This window comes from Hemitrygon akajei, chromosome 25 (assembly GCF_048418815.1).
Source record: "Hemitrygon akajei chromosome 25, sHemAka1.3, whole genome shotgun sequence".
Taxonomy (NCBI): domain Eukaryota; kingdom Metazoa; phylum Chordata; class Chondrichthyes; order Myliobatiformes; family Dasyatidae; genus Hemitrygon; species Hemitrygon akajei.
The window spans coordinates 22,884,231-22,910,303 of record NC_133148.1 but is presented as its reverse complement, the minus strand read 5'-3'; the positions used below and the strand labels follow the sequence as shown (position 1 = coordinate 22,910,303).

Sequence of the window (26,073 nt, the reverse complement as noted above, 5' to 3'; positions counted from 1 at the left end):
CACCAGAAATTGTACTGTACCCTACAATATTTAATCTATGCACTTTAACTATGCATAATTAATTTGTAGATTTAATTCTTACTTTCCTAAGTCATTGTGTGTTATGTGTACGACTGTGCTTTATGCCCTGGTCCAGAGAAACGTCGTCCTGTTTGACAGTATACATGTGAATGACAACACACTTGACGTGACTTCCCCAAAGACTCACAGACTCGGGGCTCCAGCCGTCAGGCCTCAACTTCTGTTCCACTTGCAGCCCCTCGGCAGCTCGCTCCTTTCCAGAGAGGCAGGGGCAGATAAGGAGTAGGAGGGTGAGGCAGTGGTATCTCCAAGTCCGCCACCGTCAGCATCCGGGGTGGGAAGCCGAGGGAAGTGAGGCTTTATGAACGCCCCTGCAAGTCGCACACCATCCTCACTGGCGGAAATCTAGCAGAAAGACCGCAGCAGCCCGAGGAGGGGGTTCGCTCCCACCTTCTTAGGAGGAAAGTGGGGCAGACAATGAATGCTGGCCTTGGCAGTGGTGTCCAGACAGTGCTGAGACTGTCCGTCCGTCTCTCTCTCTCTCTCTCACACACACGCAGTCGTGTCTCGCACAGATACACGAACGTGAAGAGTGAGTGAAAATACACACACACACACACACACACACACACACACACAGAGTCAATCAGGGATGCACAGTCCTCTATCTCTTTCAGAACACACTCACAGTAATTCTTTCTCTTTCGCAAACACTCCAGCAGTGTTTTCTCTGTTTCTGCTCCATCGTTTATGGCCTCAGCGGGCTTGGGAGACGGGAGCTGCCCGTGGCGATGAGGTGATGGGAGGCAGAGGTTCAGAGAATCCTCACGTCCACTAGAGGTCTCTTCCCCCGTCATGGGAAGCCCAGCCCACGGGCTCAGCTTTCAACTGGAGCCCCACGAAAGGAGGCCATTCGGCCCCTCTTGGCCGGTCACCTGGAGACAGCAGCGTGAGGACCCCCCCCCCCAACCAACCACGTGGGTTTCCTCGCGCGTGTTCCAAAGACGTACGGCACGAGTCAGGGTTGGTGAGTTGTGGGCGTGGTACGTTGGCTCTGGAAGCATTGCGGGCTGCCCCCAGCACATCCTCAGACTGTGTTGACGCAAAAAGACATTGCACTGTATCTTTCAGTTGTCATGTGGTAAATAAAACTAATTCAAGTTAACACCTCCTTACCCATCGGCCAGTCCCAGTAATCCCAGGTTGGCAGAATTGAGAGAGGGCGATGCTGGCATTGAATGGGAGGGCAGCTTCGTTGGCCTTCTGTGTTGTGTGTGTGCTTCCAATCCGCCCCTGCTCCATCCTAGAGCCCACTCCACATCCGTCAGGCCCCTCGGGATAGTGTCTGCCAGCTGCCTGCTCCCTCTATCCGTCCACTCCGTGCTCCCGAGACTTCCATCACACTACCCGCGTCTTTGGCTCCCTCAGCACGGAAACAGACCCTTCAGCCCATCTAGTCTGTGCCAGACCACTTCAACTATCAACTACCTGCTCCCACAGACTTACTGGGATCTGCGCTAAAGCCTTGGAATTCTTCATTACATCTTGGTTTATCTCGGCTAAATCTTCGGAAGGCAGGTTTCAACTTTGCAACAGCTGATGCCTCATTAGGCTGAGCTGTCTCGTGTCTTATTGGCACAGTGACCCAATGCTTAGAACGACTGCCCCATGACTGCAGAGACCCCAGTTCAATCCTCATCTCCAGCGCTGTGAGTGTGAGAGTCTGTCTGAGTGTGTGTGTGTGAGCCTCTGTGTGTGTATGAGCCACAGTGTGTATGTATAAGAGAATGTGTATGTGTGAGCGACAGTGTGTGTGTGATTGTGTGAGTGAGAGAGACTGTGATTGTGTGTGAGAGACAGTATGCATGTGTGTGTGAGCCTGTGTGTGTGTGTGAGAGAGTGTGTGAATGAGTGTGTGTGTATGTGTGTGTGAGCCTGTGTGTGTGAATGAGAGTGTGTGTGTGTGTGAATGAGTGTGTGTGTGTGTGTGTGAATGAGTATGTGTGAATGAGTGTGTGTGTGTGTGAATGAGAGTGTGTGTGTGTGAATGAGAGTGTGTGTGTGTGTGTGAATGAGAGTGTGTGTGTGTGAATGAGTGTGTGTGTGTGAATGAGAGTGTGTGTGTGTGTGAATGAGAGTGTGTGTGTGCGCCCCTTGTCTGGACACAGCCTTCTCTCCCTTACTGAGATTCTGGTTTCCTACCACATCCTGAGTTAATGAATTAGCCAATGTGAAATGTCAAATTTCACACCCCTTCCCTTACACACACACACACACACACACCTGGGATGTGAGATGGTTCTGAGCGAGCTCTGACTCAATGGGCCAAATGGCCACACAGAGATATTCACTGGTTGTCTGTCACTGTCACCCCTAAAACCTCTCCTGTCCAGAACGGGGAGGGGGAGGGAAGCGCCGTCCTCGATCCATCCCAGTCCTCATGGGGGAGGTGTTCCTGAGGCACCATCGGGTAGACGTTTCTGTGACTTAGCCACAGCACTAGTGAAAGCTGTCCAAATGTACCTTCCAGTCAGGGGAGGGGAGGGGAACCTGCAGACAGCAGTTGTTCTTCCGCCCAGACGATTAGAGAGGGAGGTGGGATGGGGAGAGGGGGAGGTCGTGCTGGGAGGAGATTTCTGTTATGGGGAGAGGGTGGCCAGGCTCGGTCTGCTTTCTCGGAAGTGAAAGAGGCTGAGCGGTGAGCGGTTCGAGGCATATGCAGGTTACGTAGAGTCCTGGGTAGATTCAGGAGGATCTATCTCAAGCAGTGCTGAGATTCTCACCGCCTGCTGTTAAACAGACCGGACCTGGAGCTTTGGAATGGATTTGTTATTCTCACGTGCGCCGAGATACAGTGAAGCTTATCATCCAGATCAGATGGTTACGCAGGTAAGGCTGAGCCTGGCAGCATGTTTTTTCAGGCTTCTGTATCTTCTGCCCGACGGGAGGGGAGCAGAGAGAATGTCTGTGGCGGGAGGGGAGTCTTTGATTAAACTGGCTGCTTTACGGAGGCACAAGTGTAGCTAGAGTCCGTGGAGGAGAGCCTGGTTCCTGTGTCGTGCTGAACTGTTCACCGCACCAAAGGAAGCTGAAGCGTAGCAGATCCCGAGCAGATGCGACAAGGGAGATATGCTTCCACCAGCCAGAGAGCATCAGGCGAGAGGTTAGACTTACGAGGAAAGGGTCTGGTCGCTTAAAATTGCGGGGGGGGTGGGGGGAGGCACCTCTTCTCTCAGATCTTGGGATCCTCTGCCCTGGAGGTGGTGGAAGCCGGTGCTTAAAGAGGGGAAGGTCGGGATGCTGAGACCTGGTGTGGATGAGCTAATGAGCCTGGGGCAGATCAGCCATAATCGTGTTGAACGCCAGGCTTGAGGGCCCCCCCCACCTGTTCCTGTTTTATTCTGATCGAAGGTGGGAAGGGGGCAGTGGGAGGTGGAAAGGAGAACCCCGAAAGATTGAACAACAGAACCCCCAAAGCCCCCTCTCCCACCTCCCCCCCACCAGCAAAGCAACAACCCTCCCTCTCCCCCACCCATTTCAGCAGCCACCATAGAGAGGCCATGATCTGCAGCCAACAAAAACTGCTGTTTACCGGAGAGTTCGACAAGCCACGGGCTCTCTCTCTCTCCCTCACTAACAAGGGACAGAGAGTCCCCCTGTAATATTCCATTAAACTCCCAACAGTGTTCAAATATCCCATCTAGTAAGTGGTTTGACTGCTTCTAACACTTCCTTAGTACGTACTGCCCCTGCAAAACACTAGTTAACCACACTCGGAGTACTGCGTTCAGCTTTGGTCACCACATTGGCTTGGAGACGCTGCTGAGGAATTCCATGGATTTGAGGACGTTAGTTATGGGGAGAGGGTTGGCAGGGACTATTTTCCCTCAAGCGAAGGAGGCAGAGGGCTGAGGAGTATTGATAAAGTAGATAGTCAGAATCTTCTTCCCTTCGTGTGCAGTGTCATGTGACGTGGGTCATCATGGTCTTATCCATGACCGTGATCGTTCTTGGCAAATTTTTCAATCTGGGCAGTGTTTACCTGATGGGTGACCCCCAGCCATTATCAGGGCTCTTTGGAGATTGTCTGCCTGGCGTCAGTGGTCGCATAATCAGGAACTTGTGATATGCTCATACAACCATTCACCAGCTGTGACCCTGATCGGGGAGGGCGGGGGGTGAAGCTAAGCAAGTGCTACACCTTACCCAAAGGAAAGCTGCAGGCTAGCGGAGGGGAAGGAGCACCTCACACCACCCTTCACCCTTTCCCCTCGTTGGGGATTTTGAGGGGAAGGGTTCTCTTTTGCATAGAGGGGGTGATATCTGGGATGTGCTCCCAGAAGAAGAGGTGGAACCAGATCAAAGTGTGCATTGCAGAGATGTTTGAACGGACACTTGGCAGTGTGTAGATATGATGCTGGTGCAGGTAAATTAGATTAGTTCAAAGAAACTTTATTATCGAAGTAAGTATGCCCCCTGCCCGTTTCACCGCTGGCGTTCCGGGCAGCAATGAGGGTCCTCCATCTCTGGCGGTGTTCAGGGCTTCCTCCGTCACGTCAGCGGCTCCCTCTCGGTTTTCACTGCTGTCAGCCACACAGCCCCGGGATACCGTCGCACTCAGCTGTAGAAGGACGCTTCATTGTTTCTGTAACAGTTTTGTTTGACCTGTCAGGGCTGTCGGCCCTGAGCTGAACCCGGAGGACCGGTGGGCCACTCTCAGTCTGCCCTCTGCCCTCTGACCTGTTTGGCATGGGCGACCCGACCAAGATCCAAAGCACAAGGCCCCGACTCTGACCAACGTGGCTCTCCGGGTCGTTGAGGCACACAAGCCTCCAGACCCATCGACAAGTCTGCGGTCCTTTGGGAGGAAAAGAACAGATATGTCACCATATATCACCCTGAGATTCATGTCCTTGCAGGCATTCACAACAAATACAAAGAAACAACAGTATAGTGAAATGTACGCACAAACAGATAATGCATATGAAGACAAACTATGCAATTAAAAAAAACAAATAATATTTTAAAAGAATAGTGCTGGATCTGTAAATAAGTAAAATAAACCTTTTTCCAAAATTAACTCAGCTCCATTGAAGAAATCCCCTTTTCTCGTTAACCTGCAGTCTCTTTCCCAAACTCAGTCGATTCGAAAAGCTGTCCCTTCAGCACAATCGACAACTTTTAGAAATTTTTTTTCCCTTCGGTGAGCAGGGAAGTCAAAAGCCTTTGGCGATCTCTTACCTTTGCAAAACACAGTCTCACAAAGTGCAAGCTGATTAGCAGCAACCCCTGTGGTATATCCACTCCTGCCCAGCCAATGAGTTGGCCCATCTGGCCCCTCCCCATTTAATAAATCAGCACAATTAACACCCCAGGCTGGTGGTGGCAGGAGGGGTTTCTCAGCCGTCGGAGCAGTCACCCATTTTAAATGGGAAAGGTCTCCCTCTCAGGTGGTGGCAGGTATCTGGAGCCCCCTCCCTCAAAGGCCACGAATGAATCAGAGCAGCACACACAAAATGCTGGTGGAACGCTGCAGGCCAGGGAGAAGCGCAGTCGACATTTCGGGCCGAGACCCTGACAAATCAGAATCAGAAACAAGTTTATTATCGCCCAGATATTTCATGAGATCGTTCCTTGCGGCTGCAGTGCAAGACATTAAAAAGTTACTGCGTTACATTAAAAAATGAATTGTGCTGAAGTGGAACAGTGAGGCCATTTCCGTGGGTTCATGGACCGTTCAGAAATCTGATGGTGGAAGGGAAGAAGCTGGTTTAAAACTCCGAGCAGGCTCCTGTACCTCCTCCTCGATGATAGTAATGAGAGGGAATGTCCCAGATGCAGAGGCTCCTTAGCGACAGATGCTGCCTCCCTGAGGCACCAGCTTTTGAAGATCACCATGATGGTGCGGAGCTGACCGAGTCTCTGATCCTCTTCATTCCCTTCTGATTCTGTGGACTGGAAACTCCATAACAGGCAGTGATGCTCTCCATGGTCCATTCGTTCGTTATGTGCCGTGACACCTCTTTCTGTGACCATGGCAAATTTCTCTACAAAAGTGGTTTGCCTTTGTCTTCTCCTGGGCAGTGTCTTTACAAGATGGGTGACCGCCAGCCATCGTCAATACTCTTCAGAGATTGTCTGCCTGGCGTCACCGGTCGCATACCCAGGACCTGTGATATGCGCCAGCTTCACGTGACCCTGATCGGCGGGGCTACACCTCGCCCAAGGGTGACCTGCAAGGCAGGCGGAGGAAATGGTGGCATCTGTTAGTCTCGCCAGACCATGGATCTGCGCCTGGAATGGTTTCCAGGGCGCAGGCCTGGGCAAGGTTGTATGGAAGACCGGCAGTTGCCCATGCTGCAAGTCTCCCCTCTCCATGACACCGATGTTGTCCACGGGAAGGGCAAGGGCTGATACAGCTCGGCACCAGTGTCATCGCAGGAGTTGCCAGAGCGAGGTTGAAGGCAACGTCGGACTGCTTAGGGACTCCAGCTCCGGATTTGTCCTCAGGGTTTACTCCCGAAGCCTTTCCCATGAGTGGGTATGGCCGCAAGGCAGCGGAGGTTTGAAATCAGAGTTTTCCCTCTCTCAGATGGACTGCCTTCCCAGGCTGACGAGCTCCATCTACCCGGGGGAAGGAGTGCCTTAAATCTGCTTTGGTAGAGATGTATCCCCACTCCTTCACCCATCTGTACCCCTCCTCGGCACATCTGTAGAAATTTGCCTTTGGTAAGGCCAAGGGAGACAGATTCTTAATACGTGGTGGGAGGGGGTAGTTGAAGATCACTGGGACTGGCTGGGAATGCGAGGTACCAAGAGGGGTGGGACAGTTTGGGTTTGAGTTCCTTGGAGTTCAGGAAAGTGGCAGGCGACATTATTCAAACACACAAGGTCCCGTGCAGTTGGATGCAGGGCTGTCTCCACTAGCGGGGGGGGGGGGGGGGGGGGGGGGGGGGGGAGTCCCAAACAAGGCAACACGTACAACAAGCTGGAGGGACTCAGCAGGTCGGGCAGGACCCGTGGAAATGAGCAGTCAACGTTTCGGGCCGAGACCCTTCGTTAGGATTGAAGAGGGAGGGGGCAGGGGCCCTATAAAGAAGGTGGGGGGAGGGTGGGAAGGAGAAGGCTGGTAGGTGCCAGGTGAAAAACCAGTAAGGGGAAAAATCAAGGGGTGGGGGAGGGCATAGGCAGGAAATGTGAAGAAGGAATGGGATAAAGCACTATGGGTAGTAGTAGAAGGCAGAATCATGAGAGAGGTGATAGGCAGCTGGAGGAGGAGGCAGAGTGAAACTGGGATGGGGGAAGGGAGGGGGAGGGAATTACCGGAAGTTGGAGAATTCAGTGTTCGTGACGGGGGGCTGGAGACTACCCAGACGGTATATGAGGTGTTGCTTCTCCAACCTGAGTTTGGCCTCATCGTGGCAGTAGAGGAGGCCGTGTATGGACATATCCGAATGGGAATGTGAAGCAGAGTTGAATTGGATGGCAACTGGGAGATCCTGTCTGTTGTGGCGGACGGAGCGGAGGTGCTCGACGAAGCGGTCCCCCTAATCTGTGTTGGGTCTCGCCGATGCTGCCCGACCAGCTGAGTTCCTCTAGCCTGCTGCACGTGTTGCTTTGACCCCGGCATCTGCAGAGTACTCTGTGTTCCCAAACAAGGGAACAGGGTTGCAGTATAAGGGGTTGGTCATTCGACTCTGAGGTGGTGGATCCCTGGAACTCCCTGCCCCTGAGGGTGATGGAAGGTGGATCATTCAGAGAAGAGATGGGGTCTGAGGCAGATCAGCCACAATCGTGTCGAATGGCAGGACAGGCTTGAGCTTCATAACCTTTGGTAAATTGTCCCTCAGCACAGACACTGTTTTAACATGAGCAGAGTCAGCAGGCAGATGCAGCTGGTAGATGTGATGAAAGGAGGCACAGCACACATCATACTGAGACCCGTTTCAAGGAAGAGCTCGGCTCGGCTCGAGCCAATGTTGCATGACTTTCATATGCCAAAGCTCAAAGGAGAATCCTGCATTTACAATGTGTTTGTAATGCTTCTTTTGAATTACATACAACTTTCACATCTCCTTCTTTGCACCCGTCCTTTGGAAACGGATGTTAAGTCAGCATCATCTGGTCTTTCAGTAACTATGATTCATAGTCACTGTGCAGAGCTGCATTTTAAATTTAATTTACAGTCCATATTCAGATCTGAAGGTTGGCAGCTAAAGTCACTGTTTTGCTGCCCTGCCCAGGAGCTGCTCTAACACATACACATGTGCACACTCTATTAGACACACTCACTCTGTCTAAAGCACATAACACGCTCGAATGCACAAGCACACTCAGAATCAGGTACACTATCACTGTGTTATGTGACATTAAATTTGTTTTTTGGTATCAGTGGTAAACTGCGAGACAGTCACGATGCAGTGATATGTTAATACGCACACTCCGTCACTCACACCATGTCTGTCTGATTTTCTCTCTCACACACACACACACACACACTTGCACTATTGCCTCACACCCTGGCGTGGAAGCACCAATGCCCAGGAGCAGAAAGGTCCACAGAGAGTGGTGGACCGGGGCAAAACCCTCCCCACCATTGAATACCTCTATTGCCACAAGAAAGCAGCATCCTCCCCCACCACCATCCAGGCCATTCTCTCTTCTCGCTGCTATGCTTGGGCAAGATATGTACACAAGCCTGAGGTGTCACACGGCCAGGTTATTACCCTTCAGCCATCAGAGCCCTCAGCTGCGGTGGATAAATCCTGTGACACCCGCTCACTCTCACCGACTCCTCGCCAGTTGTGTGTGCTCCGTTATCCTAGCTCGTCTACTTTGTTCTGCCGTTCCTTGCTACAGTTTTTCATAAATTTGATCGAATTTTGTTCCTGCAGAAATGAATCTCAGGGTTATGTGTAACATATACCGTATGGACTCTGATGTTTACTTGCAATGTTGAGCCCCCACTCTCATGTTGTCTCCCAAGCTGTTTCTCTCTCACACACACACACACATTTTCACGCACACTCGTGCTCTTACACACACACTTGCACGCTCACTCATACACACTCTCAAACACAAACACTCTTTCACACACACATCCACTCTCTCTCCCTCTCGAACCCACCACTGAGGACCCCCTTTGTGCCGCGGTCTCCCCGAGTGAACCCCTTTCAGCCCAGTAACACAAACAGCATCGGCCCAGGCTCAAATCGGCATTGTGCAATCTGCCTTGCGGGAGAAAATGTAGTGTTTACAAGGCAGTTCCTGAGTCAGCTCCTACTGCCTTGTGTTATTTCGCTGTGTGCGTTGTTCTGCCAGGCGTGAGTCAGCGGGGCTGTGAGCTGAGAGCCAGCAACCAACCCCCCCACCAACCTCCAGCTGGCCAAGGACTTCTCTGCATTGAAGGTGCAGGCTGCTCTGTAAACTTGCTGTAATCGTAATTAAGTCTCCGTATGGCACTGCGTTGGATACCAGCGATGTATGTTTATGCTTGTCTTCTGCATGCCTGTGTGGTGTTTTTCATTTTGCAAACACATTTTCACTCTCGCCCCCCTCTGTCCCTCTCTCCCTCTCCCCCGTCTCTCTCTCTGTCCCTCCTCTGAGTCTCAGTCTCTGTCTGTCTCTCTCTTTCTGTCCCAGTCCCTATCTCTGTCTGTTTGTCTCTCTTTCTGTCCCAGTCTATCTTTCTCTCTCTCTCTCTGTGTCTCTTTCTGAGTCCCAGTCCCCATCTCTCTCTTTCTGTTTTTCTCTCTCTCTCTATCAGTCTGTCTCTGTCTGTCTCCCTCTGTTCCTCCCCAATTCCAACCCCCTCAGCGATACGGTCAGGTTTCTCAATGTGGGAGGAGCTAATAGTAAATATAGAAGGGCAAGGTGGTGGTGGGGGGGGTGGTGGAGAGAGAGAGAAAAACAGTGATATAAGAGATTGGAGCAGTAATCACCTCAGAGAGTAGCACATCTCGACTGCGTAAACACGCTCCCAGCACAAGGACAGCCGGCAGGTTCTGATCTCTGCATTTCCAGCTCTTCAGCAGCACCGGGTCGGGAGCAGATAGTGAGGAGGAGAGAGAGAGAAAACTTGTTAAATATCTGGAACGCTCACCCACCAGCCCGCTCCCGATTCCTCTGTGAAGTCCGACCTCTCTCTCTGGACCCCCGCGCCGTCCACTTCCCACCTGTCGCCTGTCCTCGCCGCTTGCTCCTTGCCCGAGGTAGGGGCGAGGAACGTCAGAGGTCACGGCTGCCTCTCTCGGATTTGGACCGCTCTTTTGCCCCCCTGGACGTTGATTTGGTTTGAGCTGTCCAGCCACCGAGCACGACCGCCTTCAAGCTGCTTTCAAACTTGCTCAGGTGGGGAGTTCTTTTTGCCGTCAACCTCTGAGTCTTCGCCCATCCATCCCCTTCTCTCGCAGACTGGACTAACTCCTGGTGGGCAAGATGGCAGAGGGGAGCCGACAGCGTAACCTGCCCCCGGCCAGCAAGGGGTCCGTGGACAAGTTGCCGGGCAGCGGGAAGAAGGAAGAAGCTGGAGTCTCCCTGAAGAAGGAGATCGGACTGGTCAGTGCCTGTGGGATCATTGTCGGTGAGTGTTGACAAGGGGCTCGATACTCGAATGCGGGAGTGAGTGTGTGGCCAAGGTTACCAACCCCCTCTCCCACCACCATCCACAGTCGGGTACCCCACTTCCCCAGGGCCACTGGGAGAGGGGCTGCAGTTGGGGGAGACATGGAGGGGGTGGGCACCAGGCTCTGGGTGTGAAGGGGACTGGGGTGGAGGCGAAGGGGAGGGAGGGGCGAGCAGGCAGGAGGGGAGGGAGAGAGCTGGTTGCGGTGAGGGAGGAGGGAGGCCCAGCAGCGGCAGGGTGATGGAATGGGGGAGCAGAGCGTTGCAGAGGGGGACGGGGAGAAGAATGAGATCTGTGAGCACCGGGTGGTGAACGAGTCCAGCACTTTGGGCAGCTGGAGATCGGCGGGGTATTGCCAGTGATTACCACCCCAAAGGACCCATTGGGCTGACAGCACAGACTGCAAGGGGCAGCAAAGTTCCCCGAAGGGTGCGTACAGCACGCTGGGAGGCTGGGTTTGAGGTGAACTCCCTCCTGTATCTATGTGCATGTCCCATTGCCCCCTCTCACACCACACACAATCCTAATGGAAAGTGGGATTGGATGGGGGGGGGGGTTCCTTTCTACCTCCCCTCGACCACCCCTCTGACCTACGTTCACCCCTTCCACAATCTGTACACCTCCCAAATCCAGCACCGTGATGGCTCACCGTCTTGCCTGCTGCTACCCAGCCATGGAATTACTAATCCTAAACTCCTTTCAAAAGATTCTCCTCCTCAGGGCTAATTGTTCCAGTGAGGAACTTTGGGCACTATACAAAGGCAGGGTGCGTTGTTAACTAGAGTGACTCCACCAGGACAATGTGCAATTAACAGTTGCAATTAACAGCCAGTCAATCAGTAATCAGCGGTGACCAAAGCGCAAGTTTCAGAAGTTAGATCTAATTATCTGTAAATTAAATCTTCTCTTCTGCTTTTGTCATTGGATTGTTTGTTAATTGAATTTAATCATAGACAGGTGGGGTGGGGGGGAATGTGTTCACAGCTAGACACCTTCCCCCCCCCCCACACTAACCATGCCCAACCCTGCAGACCTTTGACCATCTCCTCACAAGAAGTTCCTCAAGGGTATGATGCCATTGTGGGAAAGAACGGGAGAGCTGGGGTCCATTGGGAAGCTCAAAGTAAACTGATCATCAAAGTGCAACCCTGAGATCCAATTCCAAGAGGACCTACTCAATAAATCCAAAATAAAATTGATGAAAGACCGCACCAACTTGGGCGTTCAACCAGTGTGCAAACAGCAATCCGCGCAGATACAGGAAGAAAGAAATAATAATAATAATGAATAAATAAGCAATAAATATGGCAAACATGATATGTAGAGCCTTTGAGGATGAGGTTCCATTGAGGTGTGTGTACGGCGGTAGTGAATGGGAAGGGGTTGGGATTGTGTACGGTGGGAGTGAATGGGAAGGGGTGGGGTCTGTTGGGATTGTGTACGGTGGGAGTGAATGGGAAGGGGTGGGGTCCATTGGGATTGTGTACGGTGGGAGTGAATGGGAAGGGGTGGGGTTCATTGGGAGTGTGTACGGTGGGAGTGAATGGGAAGGGGTGGGGTCCATTGGGATTGTGTACGGTGGGAGTGAATGGGAAGGGGTGGAGTCCATTGGGATTGTGTACGGCGGTAGTGAATGGGAAGGGGTGGGGTCCATTGGGAGTGTGTACGGTGGGAGTGAATGGGAAGGGGTGGGGTCCATTGGGATTGTGTACGGTGGGAGTGAATGGGAAGGGGTGGGGTTCATTGGGATTGTGTACGGTGGGAGTGAATGGGAAGGGGTGGGGTCCATTGGGATTGTGTACGGTGGGAGTGAATGGGAAGGGGTGAGGTCTGTTGGGATTGTGTACGGTGGGAGTGAATGGGAAGGGGTGGGGTCTGTTGGGATTGTGTACGGTGGGAGTGAATGGGAAGGGGTAGGGTCTGTTGGGATTGTGTGCGGTGGGAGTGAATGGGAAGGGGTAGGGTCTGTTGGGATTGTGTACGGTGAGAGTGAATGGGAAGGGGTAGGGTCTGTTGGGATTGTGTGTGGTGAGAGTGAATGGGAAGGGGTAGGGTCTGTTGGGATTGTGTACGGTGGGAGTGAATGGGAAGGGGTGGGGTCCATTGGGATTGTGTACGGTGGGAGTGAATGGGAAGGGGTGGGGTCTGTTGGGATTGTGTGCGGTGGGAGTGAATGGGAAGGGGTAGGGTCTGTTGGGATTGTGTGCGGTGGGAGTGAATGGGAAGGGGTAGGGTCTGTTGGGATTGTGTATGGTGGGAGTGAATGGGAAGGGGTCCCAGGGTAAGGGGAAATCCCTGATTGCCTGTGGCTTGCTGGGTGTAAACTGAGGCTCGTCATGATGGAAGGCAGCTCACATGGAAGAGTATAATAACAGGGACCACCAGTACAGTTTCAGTCGGGGTTGTCTGCAGGGAAGCAGGGGAGGGCTGGAGATGCGGCAGAATGATGGTCAGTGGTGAAAGTGTTGGTGATGGGGATGGTGTCGAGTCACTTACTTCGAGCCTGCGCCTTCTCTGGTGCCTCACGCGCACCATATTCTGGGGCTCAGTGCCAGTAACAATAAGTCAGTGGCCTGTGTTGTCTCTCTGAATGCACAAAGCCAACAAGCTGCCTTTAATACTCCCTTCAGCGCACAGAAATGTCCCACACACGATCCAGATCAAACATTGAATGACCGCAGAGTTCGAAAGGTTAAAAAGTTGGCCAACGTTGTCAGTTTTGAACATAGAGAGCCAGGGAGGGGGAGAAGAAGAAAGAAATAGAGAAACAGATAGAGATAGAAAAACAGACGGAAAGAAACACAGAAAGGAAAAGAGAGGACAAGCGAGATGGCAAGAGAGACAGACAGAGAAAAGCACACACACACATAGTGATTCAGAGACAGAAGGGGGGGGCACAGAATATGGACACAGAGGTTTGGGCATGGGTGGGGTTTAAAATAAAGGCTTCATTTGAACACGTGGGAGCCCCCGTCCCAAAGGCCTGTGTTCGTTGGGTTAGTTACATAGTCTGGCATGGATCCCAGCCTTGTTAACCACTTGCTGGGGGATGGGGGTGTTAGGTCAGCCCCGACAGACAGCCCAAGGGCCGTGGGGACGTGAGGACGAATGGGATGCATCGCACGTCCTCCTCGAGAAAACACTGAACCCTGGTTCAGTCCCAGCCTCTGTCGTTGTGCATGCATGTGTGTGAGAAATCTGCACCCTCGTCCAGTGAACCAGGGGGTTTTCTCCATTTACCTCCCACGTCCCAGTGAAATAATCAGCTATTGTGAATTGCCCCCACTCGCCTCCCCAGTGTGGTGGATTGGTGTGGTTGGGGGCCAGCATGGAGTCTGTGGGCTGAAGGGCCTGCTCCCATGGCAGATGCCTCTATAACCGGCCCTCTTTCTACCTTAGTGAGGCTTCCCATTACCGAGAGACAGAGAGAGGGGTAGAGTGGGGGAGGAAGAGAGGGAGAAGAGATTGGTGGGGTGAGAGAGAGGGGGTGGAGATGGGGACGGAGGGAGAAAGAGAGGGAGGTGGAGAGAGGGGTGATGAGAGGGAGAGGGGTTAGAAAGGGAGGGAGAGAAGGTTGATGTAAAGAGAGGGAGGAGGAGAGAGAAAGAAGGAGTAGGGGTGGGGGGGAGAGTGAGAGAGACGGGGTAAAGTGGAAAGAGAGTGGATAGTGGGATGGAGGAATGAAAAAGAGAGAGAGAGGAAGCATCCGGCACTGTGGGGCTCCCACAGAACTGACCCAGCGCTAACCCTAAAGATACCCCCCTCCCCATCCCCAATTCCTCTGCCCTCATGCCCGCCTCCAGGAGGGCTGCCGAGGATCAGGGCTGTCGGATTAACCTGTCTCCCTGCCCGTGTCACTTTATCTGAGAAGGAGCTACATGAATCAGTCTCTCTGTTCTCCCTCAGAACGCCACTTCAGATAAATTTTAATCTCGTTATGTCAAGCTCTGAGGAGATTACTCAGCACATGACCACTTCACCCTCGCAACAATCCCCTGCGCTCGCCGTGGTTCAGCTGTGCCTCCTCTCCACCCTTGCGCCGGCACATCGGTGGCCGATCCCCTGCCCCACTCTCTCTTCCACCTCGCCCTCACCCCTCAGCCTCCCTTTGCTCCTCATCCATCTCTCCTCCCTTTCTTCAACCTATCAACCCCTTCTCCCCCTCCTGATCTTTCCCTTTTTCACCCCATCCTCTCCCTCTCTACCTTTCTCTCTCCCCACAGTCTAACTCTCCTTCTTTCACTCTCCCTTTCCCTCTTGCACACTCCCCCCTTCTCCCACTTTATCTCCCTCTCTCTGCCTACTAAACCCTGCCCCCTCACACCTCCTTTTCAATTCCCACTTCTCCTGTCCCTCTCCCTCGCCTCTGTTTCCTCAGCACACGCAACCACACTGTCCCACTTTTACTTCTGGCCTCAGCTTCCCCTTTGAGCCCTGTAGCATGCGTTAGCTTCAATCCTGCAGGCTCAGCTGTCACCAGACCCATGCGAGTGTGTGTCCTTGCCCCCACGCAGTCTAACCACAACACCCCCGCCCCCCCAGTCGATCAGCAGGAAGGATGATCACAGTCTCTCCAGCAGGTCAGCGTGGCAGTTAGGGACAAGTAAACACTGGGTTTATTTCTGGCAGTCGGTGTTCCACTCAGCCACGGGACAAACAGCAGCACAGGAGATAATGTGACACTGAAAAATGGCAAAGCTGCTCGACAACTGAAGCTTCTGGGCTCCCCCTCCCTCCACAGGTGCTGCCTGACCCAGAGCTTTCTCCCTTCCCTCACCGCTGGCAGTGACTCGATTATCGCGCAGCCTCCAATTCAAAGTCGGGTTTATCGAGAGGTGCCCGCGTCTGCTCAGGCGTAACGAGAAACTTAATCGCGGCAACATCACAGGAACTTTGCCTCAGGAAAGCAGCAATCGTTAGAAAAACGTTGATTAAACATGCAAGGAAGATGTCCTCAGTCGTGCAGAGTGCTCACAGTGTTGCTGTACTGAGGGAGTGACTCGGGTTGGGTCAAGAAGCGAGCGGTTGAAGGGAAGTAGCTGTTCCTGAACCAGGTGGTGTGGGACTTCAGGCTTCTGTACCTCCTGCCCAGTGGCACGGCCCGGGTGGTGTGGGACTTCAGGCTTCTGTACCTCCTGCCCAGTGGCACGGCCCGGGTGGTGTGGGACTTCAGGCTTCTGTACCTCCTGCCCGATAGCACGGCCCGGGTGGTGTGGGACTTCAGGCTTCTGTACCTCCTGCCCGATGGCACGGCCCGGGTGGTGTGGGACTTCAGGCTTCTGTACCTCCTGCCCAGTGGCACGGCCCGGGTGGTGTGGGACTTCAGGCTTCTGTACCTCCTGCCCAGTGGCACGGCCCGGGTGGTGTGGGACTTCAGGCTTCTGTACCTCCTGCCCAGTGGCACGGCCCGGGTGGTGCGGATCTGCTGTGCAGGAAAGAGCTTCATCCGTCGTCAGGGACCCCCACCACCCAGGACGTGCTCTCATCTCGCTGCTGCCATCATCAGGAAAAAGGTGCAGGAGCCCCAGGACCCACACCACCAGGTTCAGCAACAGTTATTACCCCTCAACCATCAGGCTCCTGAACCAGTGTGGATAACTTCACTCACCCCAACACTGACCCAATTCCACACCTACACCACCAGGTTCAGCAACAGTTATTACCCCTCAGCCATCAGGCTCCTGAACCAGTGTGGATAACTTCACTCACCCCAACACTGAACTGATTCCACACATCAGGCTCCTGAACCAGTGTGGATAACTTCACTCACCCCAACACTGACCCAATTCCACACCTACACCACCAGGTTCAGCAACAGTTATTACCCCTCAGCCATCAGGCTCCTGAACCAGTGTGGATAACTTCACTCAACTCAACTCAGCTCTGAACCGATTCCACAACCTAAGGACTCGCTTCCTAGGACTCTTAATCTCATGTCCTCGTTATCTATTGCCTCTTTATTTATTATGGTTATTTTTGTATTTTCAATTTGTTGGTCTTTGCACGTTAGCTGTTTCCCTGTCTCGTGTGCAGTTTTTTATTGATTATATTGTGTTATTCACGCCAGAAAATGAGCCTCAGGGTGACATAAATGTACTTTGATAATAAATTTACTGTGAACTTTGGTAGACGTTGCCTCGTAGTTACGGGCGATGGTGGGGAGGGATGCGCTCACGGCTCGCTGCGCGTCGGAATTGCCGGATTGTATCAGGAAGAGTTTGTTGTCACGTATGCCAGTGTGCAGTGAAACTCCTTGTTGTGGAGCTGACAGAGGGAGCAGTATCACTGGCGATAATTAACAGCGATGAGCACCAAAGCAACTGTTCAAAGTCCAGCAGTGACTGTAGCAATGCAGAGAGAAACGCTGATGTGACACTAAGTGAGAAAGGAGGAACTAGGAGCCCGAGGATGTGGCAACTCCACCGGGAGGGGGGGACCGATGATAGGATGGGGAAGACACTGGGCCTGACTGGCGTCTCCGCTCCGAGATCAGTCGGGGCACTTGACCTCGGGGTAGAAGGGTGAGACGGGTTTGGACTGGGTTCCCGATCACAGCGGGTTTAGGCAGGGGGAGGGGGTCGGCAGATAGTTCGAGGGCCAGAGTGGAGGTGGATGTAGCTGGAAATGCCCCTTGCAGAATTCACACGTCACTGGGACTAGACGAGCTCTTGCAGAATTCACGTGGGGTGAACGACGTGCACTGACGAAGGGTCTCGGCCTGAAACGTCAACTGTTTATCCCCCCCCCCCCCCCCCGGAGAGGCTGAGTTCCGCCAGCGTTTTGACTCTGCGAGGGTAAACGGTGAGGATTGGCGACTCGGTGGCTGCAGGGAGGGGAAGAGGGATGTGGAAGGGCAACCTGCTGGGCTGCTGGAAAGCTGGGAATGGAGCCAGCACAGACCTGAGGGGTTAAACCTCCTCCTGGGGAGCAAGGTGGGAGAAGGGCAATGAAATGAGGGTGGGAGAGTGATTGGCGGCTGGGGCAATGTAACTGTGGGGGTGGGGGGGGGGGTCCTGGGTCAGAATACTGAACCGACGTCCTATCTCTGAAGCAGAGGCTGAACGATCCCACAGACTGGAGACTATCTCCACAATCTGCCCCATCGCTCTCGCATCCTCTTTTCACTGCCCTTCTCCCCCTCTGCCCCCTGCCGTTCTTCCCTCCCTTCCTTCTGATCCCCACCCCATCACTCTCCCCTCCTCTTCCCCTTCACTCACTCTCTCATCCCTCGATTTTCCCCTCACCCCCTGCCTCTTTCACTCTCTCCCCACAGGGAACATCATCGGCTCGGGGATCTTCGTCTCCCCGAAGGGCGTGATGGAGAACGCTGGTTCGGTCGGCCTGGCCTTGGTCGTCTGGATCATCACCGGCTTCATCACCGCCATCGGCGCGCTCTGCTACGCCGAGCTGGGAGTCACCATCCCGAAATCAGGCGGCGACTACTCTTACGTCAAGGATATCTTCGGCGGACTAGCAGGGTGAGGTGCTGGCGGTGTCCTCTCACCCCAGGGGCAGGGGGCACACTCTCATCTTGAGACCCATGGTGGGGGGGGGGCACGGTTTGGGTTGCTTCAGGCCCTCAGTAGTCACGGCAAGAGTGGGACGATAAGATCAGCCCCAGTTGGGAGACAGTGGGTGTGAGAGGAGGGACCGTTGTTTCTTTCTGATCCATTGGGGGGGGGGGGGTTTGTGGGTTGTATGCAGGACTCCTGGGTGGGGAGGTGGCCAGATTTCTCTCCAACGATTTGTCCTCTATACCTCTACCTCTTCGCTTTCCGCTTTCTCTCCCTCCCCCACTCCTTTCCCTCTCCCCTCCAATCCCCTTCTCTCCCTGCCCCCTCTCCCTTTCCCTCTGTTCTCCTCATTCCTCTCCCCTCTCACTTTCCCCTTCTCCCCGCTGCCATTCTCTCCCCCTTCTCCCTTCACACGCCGGCTGCTTTGGGACGGGAGGTCGAATCCAGCCGGCTCTCTTGCCTTTCTCTCTGTGCTGGGTCGAGTGCCGAGCTAGCGACTCGACCTCGTAAAGAAAAGAAATTGCCTGCTACAGAAACATCAACAGCAAGGGAGTTGATGGCCTGTGCTCCCTCGTGAGTTGAAAGGCAATTTCTCTTCTCCCTTCACTTTCCTCCATCACCTACCCATCTACCCTTCTCTCCCCTCCGCCCTTCCCCTCTCTATCTTTCCCTTTCCCTCCCACACTCCCTCTTCTGCCTATCTATTTCTCCTCTCTCCCTGCCCCTCCTCCCCATCAATCTCCCTTTCCCTCTGCTCTTCTCATTACTTTCCCCTTCTTCCCCCTCCCTCCCCTTCTCTCCCCTCTTCTCCCTCCACTTTCCTCCATTACCTAACCATCTCCCTCTCCACCCCTCCCCAGCTACCCCTCTCCCCATCTTCCCCCATCCCTTTCCCTCCCTCTTCCTCTCCCTATCTATTTCTCCTCTTTCCCTCCCATCCCTCTCTTACTTTTCCTTTTTTCCCTTCTCTCTGGCTCTCCCCTTTTCTCCCCTTCTCCCTTGCCCTCTACCCCTTCCCACCATTTCCCTCTCTGACCCTTCTACCTCTTCCCTCTCTCTCCTTCCTCTCAATCTCCCCTCACCAGTCCTACTCTCCTCTCCTCTCCTCTCTCCCTCTCCCCAGTACAATGTTACAGGAGTCCGTGGCTGTCAGTTTACCTGCTGGTGCGTGTGTGGGTTTCAGGCCGGGGATTTGGGTTGGGATCGGATTTTCCAGCGGGGTGAGTTTCACGGGGCCGGACAGCCTCGCCTGCTCCCTCGGTGCTGGTCTGCCTAACAACTTCCCCCACCTCTGCCTTGTGTGCAGCTTCCTGCGACTCTGGATTGCTGTGCTGGTCATCTACCCGACCAACCAGGCTGTCATCGCACTGACCTTCTCGAACTACGTCCTGTACCCGATCTTCCCCACCTGTCTGGCCCCCGAGCTGGGCCTTCGCCTGCTGGCCGCCGTTTGCCTCTGTAAGTACACGCCAGTCCCTCGTCAAGCTTGTGTGTCGCTTGGATTTCCAGCATCTGCAGGTTTTCTCTTGCTTGTGACAAGAAACGTAAGGTTGTGATGGTAGGCGGTCTAAATTTTCCACATGTTGACTGGGAATCCCACACTGCAAAAGGACTAGAGTTGGCTAAATGTGTTCAGGAAAGTTTCCTACATCGGTACATAGAAGTCCCAATGGGAGAACTTGCGATACTGGATCTGCTGTTAGGGAATGAGACAGGACACTTAGCACCCAGTGACCACAAAGCCATTAGTTCCAAGTTGGCAAGTGTGGGATGGGACGGGCTGTTTTTGGCAAAGGTGTACTTGGTAAGTGGGAGGCCTTCAAAATAGAAATTCTGAAAGCACAAAACTTGTACGTGTCTGTCGGAATAAAAGGCAAAGCCAACAGGTTTAGGGAACCTTGGAGTTTGAGAGAGATTGAGGCCCTGGTTAAGAAAAGAATGGAGAGGCGGAGCAGGTTTAGGCAGGTAGGAACAAGTGAGGTTCTAGACGAGTATTAGAAATGTAAGAAAGCACTTCAGGCTAATAGAAGACATGAGGTTGCTGTAGCAGACAAGGTGAAGGAGAATCCGAGGGTTTCTACAGATATGTTAAGAGCAAAAGTGGGACACAGTTTCACCTCTGTAAGATAATCTATGCGTGGAACCAAAACAGACAGACGGACATACTTTATTGATCCCGAGGGAAATTGGGTTTCATTACAGCCGCACCAACCAAGAAATAGTGTAGAAATATAGCAATATAAAACCATAAATAATCAAATAATAGGTAAATTATGCCAATTGGACATAAGTCCAGGACCAGCCTATTGGCTCAGGGTGTCTGACACTCCGAGGGAGGAGTTGTAAAGTTTGATGGCCACAGGCAGGAATGACTTCCTATGACGCTCTGTGTTGCATCTCGGTGGAATGAGTCTCTGGCTGAATGTACTCCTGTGCCTAACCAGTACATTATGGAGTAGATGGGAGACATTGTCCAAGATGGCATGCAACTTGGACAGCATCCTCTTTTCAGACACCACCGTCAGAGAGTCCAGTTCCACCCCCACGACATCACTGGCCTTACGAATGAGTTTGTTGATTCTGTTGGTGTCTGCTACCCTCAGCCTGCTGCCCCAGCACACAACAGCAAACATGATAGCACTGGCCACCACAGACTCGTAGAACATCCTCAGCATTGTCCGGCAGATGTTAAAGGACCTCAGTCTCCTCAGGAAGTAGAGACGGCTCTGACCCTTCTTGTAGACAGCCTCAGTGTTCTTTGACCAGTCCAGTTTATTGTCAAAAGAGATGGAGAGATCTTCAATGGATTTTTTGCATCCGTATTTACTCAAGAGATGGGTGCAGAGTCTATAGAATTGAGGCAAAGTGGCATGGGGGTCATGGACTCTATACAGATTACAGAGGAGGAGGTGTTTGCTGTCTTGAGGTATTGGGAGTTTAAAAGTTGCATTGTTTGCTGTGTAACCAAAACTATGTAGTCAGCTTTGAGTTTGCTATTTGCTATGCATGTATCCAATTTGGTAGGCAAATGAAATCTTAAGAATGTAGAAGACAATGGTGTGTGAATGAGAGGTAGCTAAGAGATGTAGATTAGAACTGATTAAGTCAATGGGTAGAAACAATAGTGGCGGATGTACTTGTGATACGCAACTGTAGACCATTGGATATGCTAATACAACTAAACCAGGAGATTGCTATAAAAAATGATATGTACAAGGATCGGTGGGCAATCGGCGACTAGCTCAATGACTGTCTCAGCTTTGATTTGCAAATTAAAGTTTTTTAATACTTCTTGAAGAATCTTCTGCGTCTCCTGGTCATTTGTGGGGCACAAGAAACCACGACAGAGGCAGGTTAGGTTGGACAAATCTCCTGTGCCCTCGGTGTTCCCTCAGACCCTGCGGGAGGCAAGTGCAGAAATTGCAGGGGCCCGAGCAGAGGTATTTAAATCATCCTTAGCGACAGGTGAAGTCCCAGAGGATTGGAGATAACTAATGTTGTTTCACTGTTTCAGAAAGGTTCCAAAAATAAACCAGGAAATTATAGGCAGCTGAGTCTGACCTCAGCCATGGGAAAGTTATTGGAAGGAATTCTAAGGGATCGGATATATGGATTTTTGGAGAGACAGGGACTAATCAGGGATAGTTAGCATGGCTTTGTGCATGGTAGGTTGCGTCTGACCAATCTTACAGAGTTTTCTGAGGAAGTTACCAGGAAAGTTGATGAAGCCGAGACAGTGGGTGTTGCCTATACGGATGTTAGCAAGGCCTTTGACAAGGTCCAGCATAGGAAGGTTCAGTCGCTCAGCATTCAGGATGAGGTAGTAAATTGGATTAGACACTGGCTTTGTGGGAAAAGCCAGAGGTGGTAGTAGAGGGTTGCCTCTCTGACTGGAGGCCAGTGGCTAGTGGAATGCCACAGGGATCGGTACTATGTCCGTCGTTGTTTGGTATCTATACCAACGATCTCTGTGATAACTTGATCAACAACTTTGTGGATAACAACAAGATTTGGGGCGCAATGGACAGCAGGGGAGATGATCAAAGATTACAGTAGGATATGGACCAGCTGGATAAAGAGCAGATGGAATATACTGCAGGTGAAATGTTGCACTTCAGTAGGGCCAACCAGGGCAGGTCTTCCACAGGGAGCTGTTGGCACTGTGGAGTGCGGTAGAACCAAGGGATCTGGGAATACAGGCCCATCGTTCATTGAAGCTGGCATCACATGACCGGTCCGACGGTAGTGGGTTATCGTTGATATTTGCTTACGAAGCTGGCATGACAGGTAGACAGCGTCGTAAAGAAAGCCTTTGGCACATTGGCCCTCATAAGTCAATGTACTGAGTTCAGGAGATGGGAATGTTATGTAGAAATTGTATAAGACATTGGTGAGGCCTAATTTGGAGTATTGTGACAGTCTGGGTCACCTACAGTACGCACAGGAAAGATGTAAGTAAGATTGATAGAGTACAGAGAAAATTCACAAGGATGTTACCAGGACTGGAAGACCTGAGCTGTAAGGAAAGATGGAATAGTTTAGGACTTTGCTCCCGAGAATGGAGAAGATTGAGAGGATATTTGATAGATGAATACAAAATTATGAAGGGTATAGATAGATCTTTCCTACTGAGGGTTGGGTGAGACTACAACTAGAGGTCGTGGTTTAAGGGTGAAAGGTGAAATTTTTAAGGGGAACGTGAGGGGAAACCTCTTCACCCAGAGAGTGGTGAGTGCGTGGGATGAGCTGCCTGTGTCCATGTTGTAGCTTTCTATGACTTTAGAACTATCAAGAGTTCAGAATCCCAAACAAGTTTATTATCATTGACATGTCGTGAAATTTGTTTTCTGGTAGCAGCACAGTGCAAAGACACAAATAGTTACTATAATTTACAGTAAGATATATAAAAGAAAGTAAATAAATAACACAAAAATGGAGCAAAATAACAAGATAGTGTTGATGGGTCCATGGACCGTACAGAAATCTGAAGAGAAGAAGGGACACACAGAGTGTTGGAGGAACTCAGCATGGAGAGGAATAAACAGTCGATGTTTCGGGCTGAGACCCCTTCTTCAGGACTGGAAAGGAAGGGGGAAAGAATAATGAGAAGGTGGGGAGAGGGGAGGGTGTACAGGTTAGAAGCCGGGTGGGTGGGGAAGAGGGGGGGGAATAAAGTGAGGAGCTGAGAGGTGATAGATTGAAAAGGTAAATGACTGAAGAAGAAGGAATTTGATAGGAGAGGAGCCCATGACGAAAGGCCTCGGCCCAAGACGTCGACTGTTGATTCCGTGGTACTGCCTGACCTGCTGAGTTCCTCCGCTGTTTTTGTGTGTGTTACGCTGGATTTCCAGCGTCTGCAGAATCTCTTGTGTTTTGTGAGGGGAAGATGTTCGTAAAACATTGGATGTTCAGGTACCTCCTCCCTAATGTGAGCAATGAGAGAGCACGGCCCTGACCCAGATGGTGAGCGTCTTTAGCGATGGGTGCCGCATTTGAAGACGTCCCCGTCGATGGGGAGGGTCGTGCTCGTGATGGAGCTCACTGAGTCTATGACCCTCTACAGCCCTTTCCCGATCACCAGGCGGTGAAGCACCCAGTCAGAGTGCTCCCCATCGTACGTCTGTAGAAATCTGCCAAAGTCTTTGATGGCATACCAAATCTCGTCAAACCTTTACTGAAATATAACCACGAGATGGTGTTCACCTTGAGAGATGTTGGAGGATCTCAGCATGCGTTTTGGGCAGAGACCCTTCATCCTGACTTCCTCCAGCGCTTTGTGCTGCTCAAGATCTCCAGCACCTGCAGAATCTCTTGTGTGCGAGAGTTCATCTTTTAGTCAGTTCAAGAGTCTGGTAACAGTGGGACAGGTCCCGTCCTCTGTTCTGCTCAAGCTTCAGTATCTTCTGGGGAGGAGAGAAGGGTGGGACGTGTCCTTTGCTGATTTCCCAGGGCAGTGGGAAGTATCGATGGAGTCAGTACAGGGGAGACTGGTATCCGTGATGTGCTGAACCGTGTCCACAACTCTCTGCGGTTTCATCACAGTCAGTGGCAATAGCAGAACGTCGTCTTTCAGTTACGAAGCATGCAGGGTCGCAAGTGCCACATCGGGGTAGGCTGGGAGAGCTCTTGCACTTGAGAGGTCAATTCAAGAGTGGGGTAGAAGTTGTCCTTAGGACGGGGCTTTCAGGCTTTTGTATCTTGTCCCCGACGGGAGGAGGGGGTAGAGGAGAATGACCGGGGAGGGAGTGTTCTCGGTTATCTTGCTGCCCGACCGAGTGTGGCTGGTTAACGACCTCACCGTAGCGCCTTGTCGGTCGGCGGAAGGGTTTGGGTGTCGGGAGGTGGGTCACTCCCCACAGGATCTCCAGCCTCTGGACAGGGGTAGAGAGAAGGGCTGAGTGTGGTCACGGACGGGCTGGTCGCCGCGTTCCCCGCGCTCAGAGTGGTCAGGCTGTCTGGTGCCTGGGGTTGGTGGATAGCGGGATGCTTGGGAATGGAAACCTGGGGATTGAGCAGGGGAATGGTCAAGGTACAGAGCGGCTTGGGAAGGGGGAACGTGGCCGGGATCATGAACCCCTCGCTCCCATTCCCATTCTCTCTCTGACTCCCTCTCTCCCCCCCCCCTCGCTCCCTCTCCCTGTCCTCCCTCTCTCTCTCTGACTCCCTCGCCCCCTCCCTCTCTCTCTCCCTCTCTCCCTCTCCCTGTCCTCCCTCTCTCTCTCTGACTCCCTCGCCCCCTCCCTCTCTCCCTCTCCCTGTCCTCCTCCCTCTCTCTCTGACTCACTCTCTCTCTGTGACTCCCTCTCCCCCCCTCCCTCTCTCTCCCCCCCTCCCCTCCCTCTCTCTCTCTCTCTCTCACACACACACACACACACACCACACACACACACACACACACACACACACACACACACACACACACACACACACACACACACACACACACACACACACACAATCTCCATGGGATCTCATGAGACCGGAGTCACCTCCCACTAATCCTCTGACCCTCACTCTAACGCTGAGGTGGTAATCACCTTGCTCACAGCCCAGCCCCAGTCACTGGCCCCTCTAATCTCTGCCGATCACTTTCTCTGCCATAATTCCCTCTCATTGCCATCTCCTGGTTCATTTGCTCTCATTTAATCTGTTTATATTTTCTCTCCCCATTCTGACACTATCTCCACCTCTCTCTCTCTGTTCCTCTCTTACGCTTTCCCCTCCATTTTCTGTGAGTAAGTTTTATCTCTGTCTCCCCATTTTCAGTCCTCACCACGCGCTCTCTCCCTGTATGTCCCTGCCTTTCATTCATTTCATGCTTGTCGCTGTCCTTGCCTCTGCCTCTGTCTATATACAGTTGTCTACCTCTCCCGGTTCCCTCTCTCTGCCTGTCCATCCACGTCTCTCTTGTCACTTTCTTTCCATCATCTTCTTCATCTTCCATTCTTCTCTCACGCTCCCTCTCTCTCTCTCCCCCTCCCCCCTCACCCCCACCTTCTCTTGCTATCCCCCTCTCTCCAACCACAACAGGACAAGCCCCTTACCCCAGGAGCCTCTCTCATCTGGTGATCTGTCTCCATATTTACTCTGTCCTTTCTTCGGCAAGCGGAGTAAAGCTGTGTACTGCAGACCGAGTGTGGTCTCCCCAGCACCCTGTACCATCCCGACAAAACGACCTTTCTCACCTCGAGACCGTTTGCTATGAAGGCCGGGGCGAGGAGACTGAGCTGTTTGCAGCACCTGAATCACGCACTAGATGAAGAACCCGCTTACACATCTCTCCGGGATCTGTGCCCTGCCACAATCCTGGCCCCTTCAGACACTTCTACTGTCCCTCTCTGTCACGCCTGTCTGCTTGTCTCTCATCTCCGTTCTCCGCCCTCTCTGCACTTGTCTCTCTCCAACTTCCCTCCC

The 26,073-nt window shown here is 52.5% G+C and overlaps 1 protein-coding gene and 1 long non-coding RNA gene across 2 annotated transcripts in view; one reads left to right on the top strand and one right to left on the bottom strand.

Moving 5' to 3' along the window:
* Window positions 1–4,452: 4,452 nt before the first annotated feature.
* Window positions 4,453–10,100, bottom strand: LOC140716443 (uncharacterized). The gene is made up of 2 exons (XR_012096299.1): window positions 9,963–10,100; window positions 4,453–4,879 (listed from the first exon to the last, which is right to left on the bottom strand). It is a non-coding gene; the product is annotated as an uncharacterized lncRNA (long non-coding RNA).
* Window positions 9,910–26,073, top strand: part of LOC140716441 (large neutral amino acids transporter small subunit 2-like) — a 60,845-nt gene continuing 44,681 nt past the window's right edge. Inside the window, exons 1-3 of the mRNA XM_073029177.1 lie at window positions 9,910–10,603; window positions 17,919–18,123; window positions 19,466–19,617. Of these exons, the coding sequence (XP_072885278.1) occupies window positions 10,459–10,603; window positions 17,919–18,123; window positions 19,466–19,617 (502 nt within the window). The 5' untranslated portion in view covers window positions 9,910–10,458. The remainder of the gene's footprint in view (window positions 10,604–17,918; window positions 18,124–19,465; window positions 19,618–26,073) is intronic.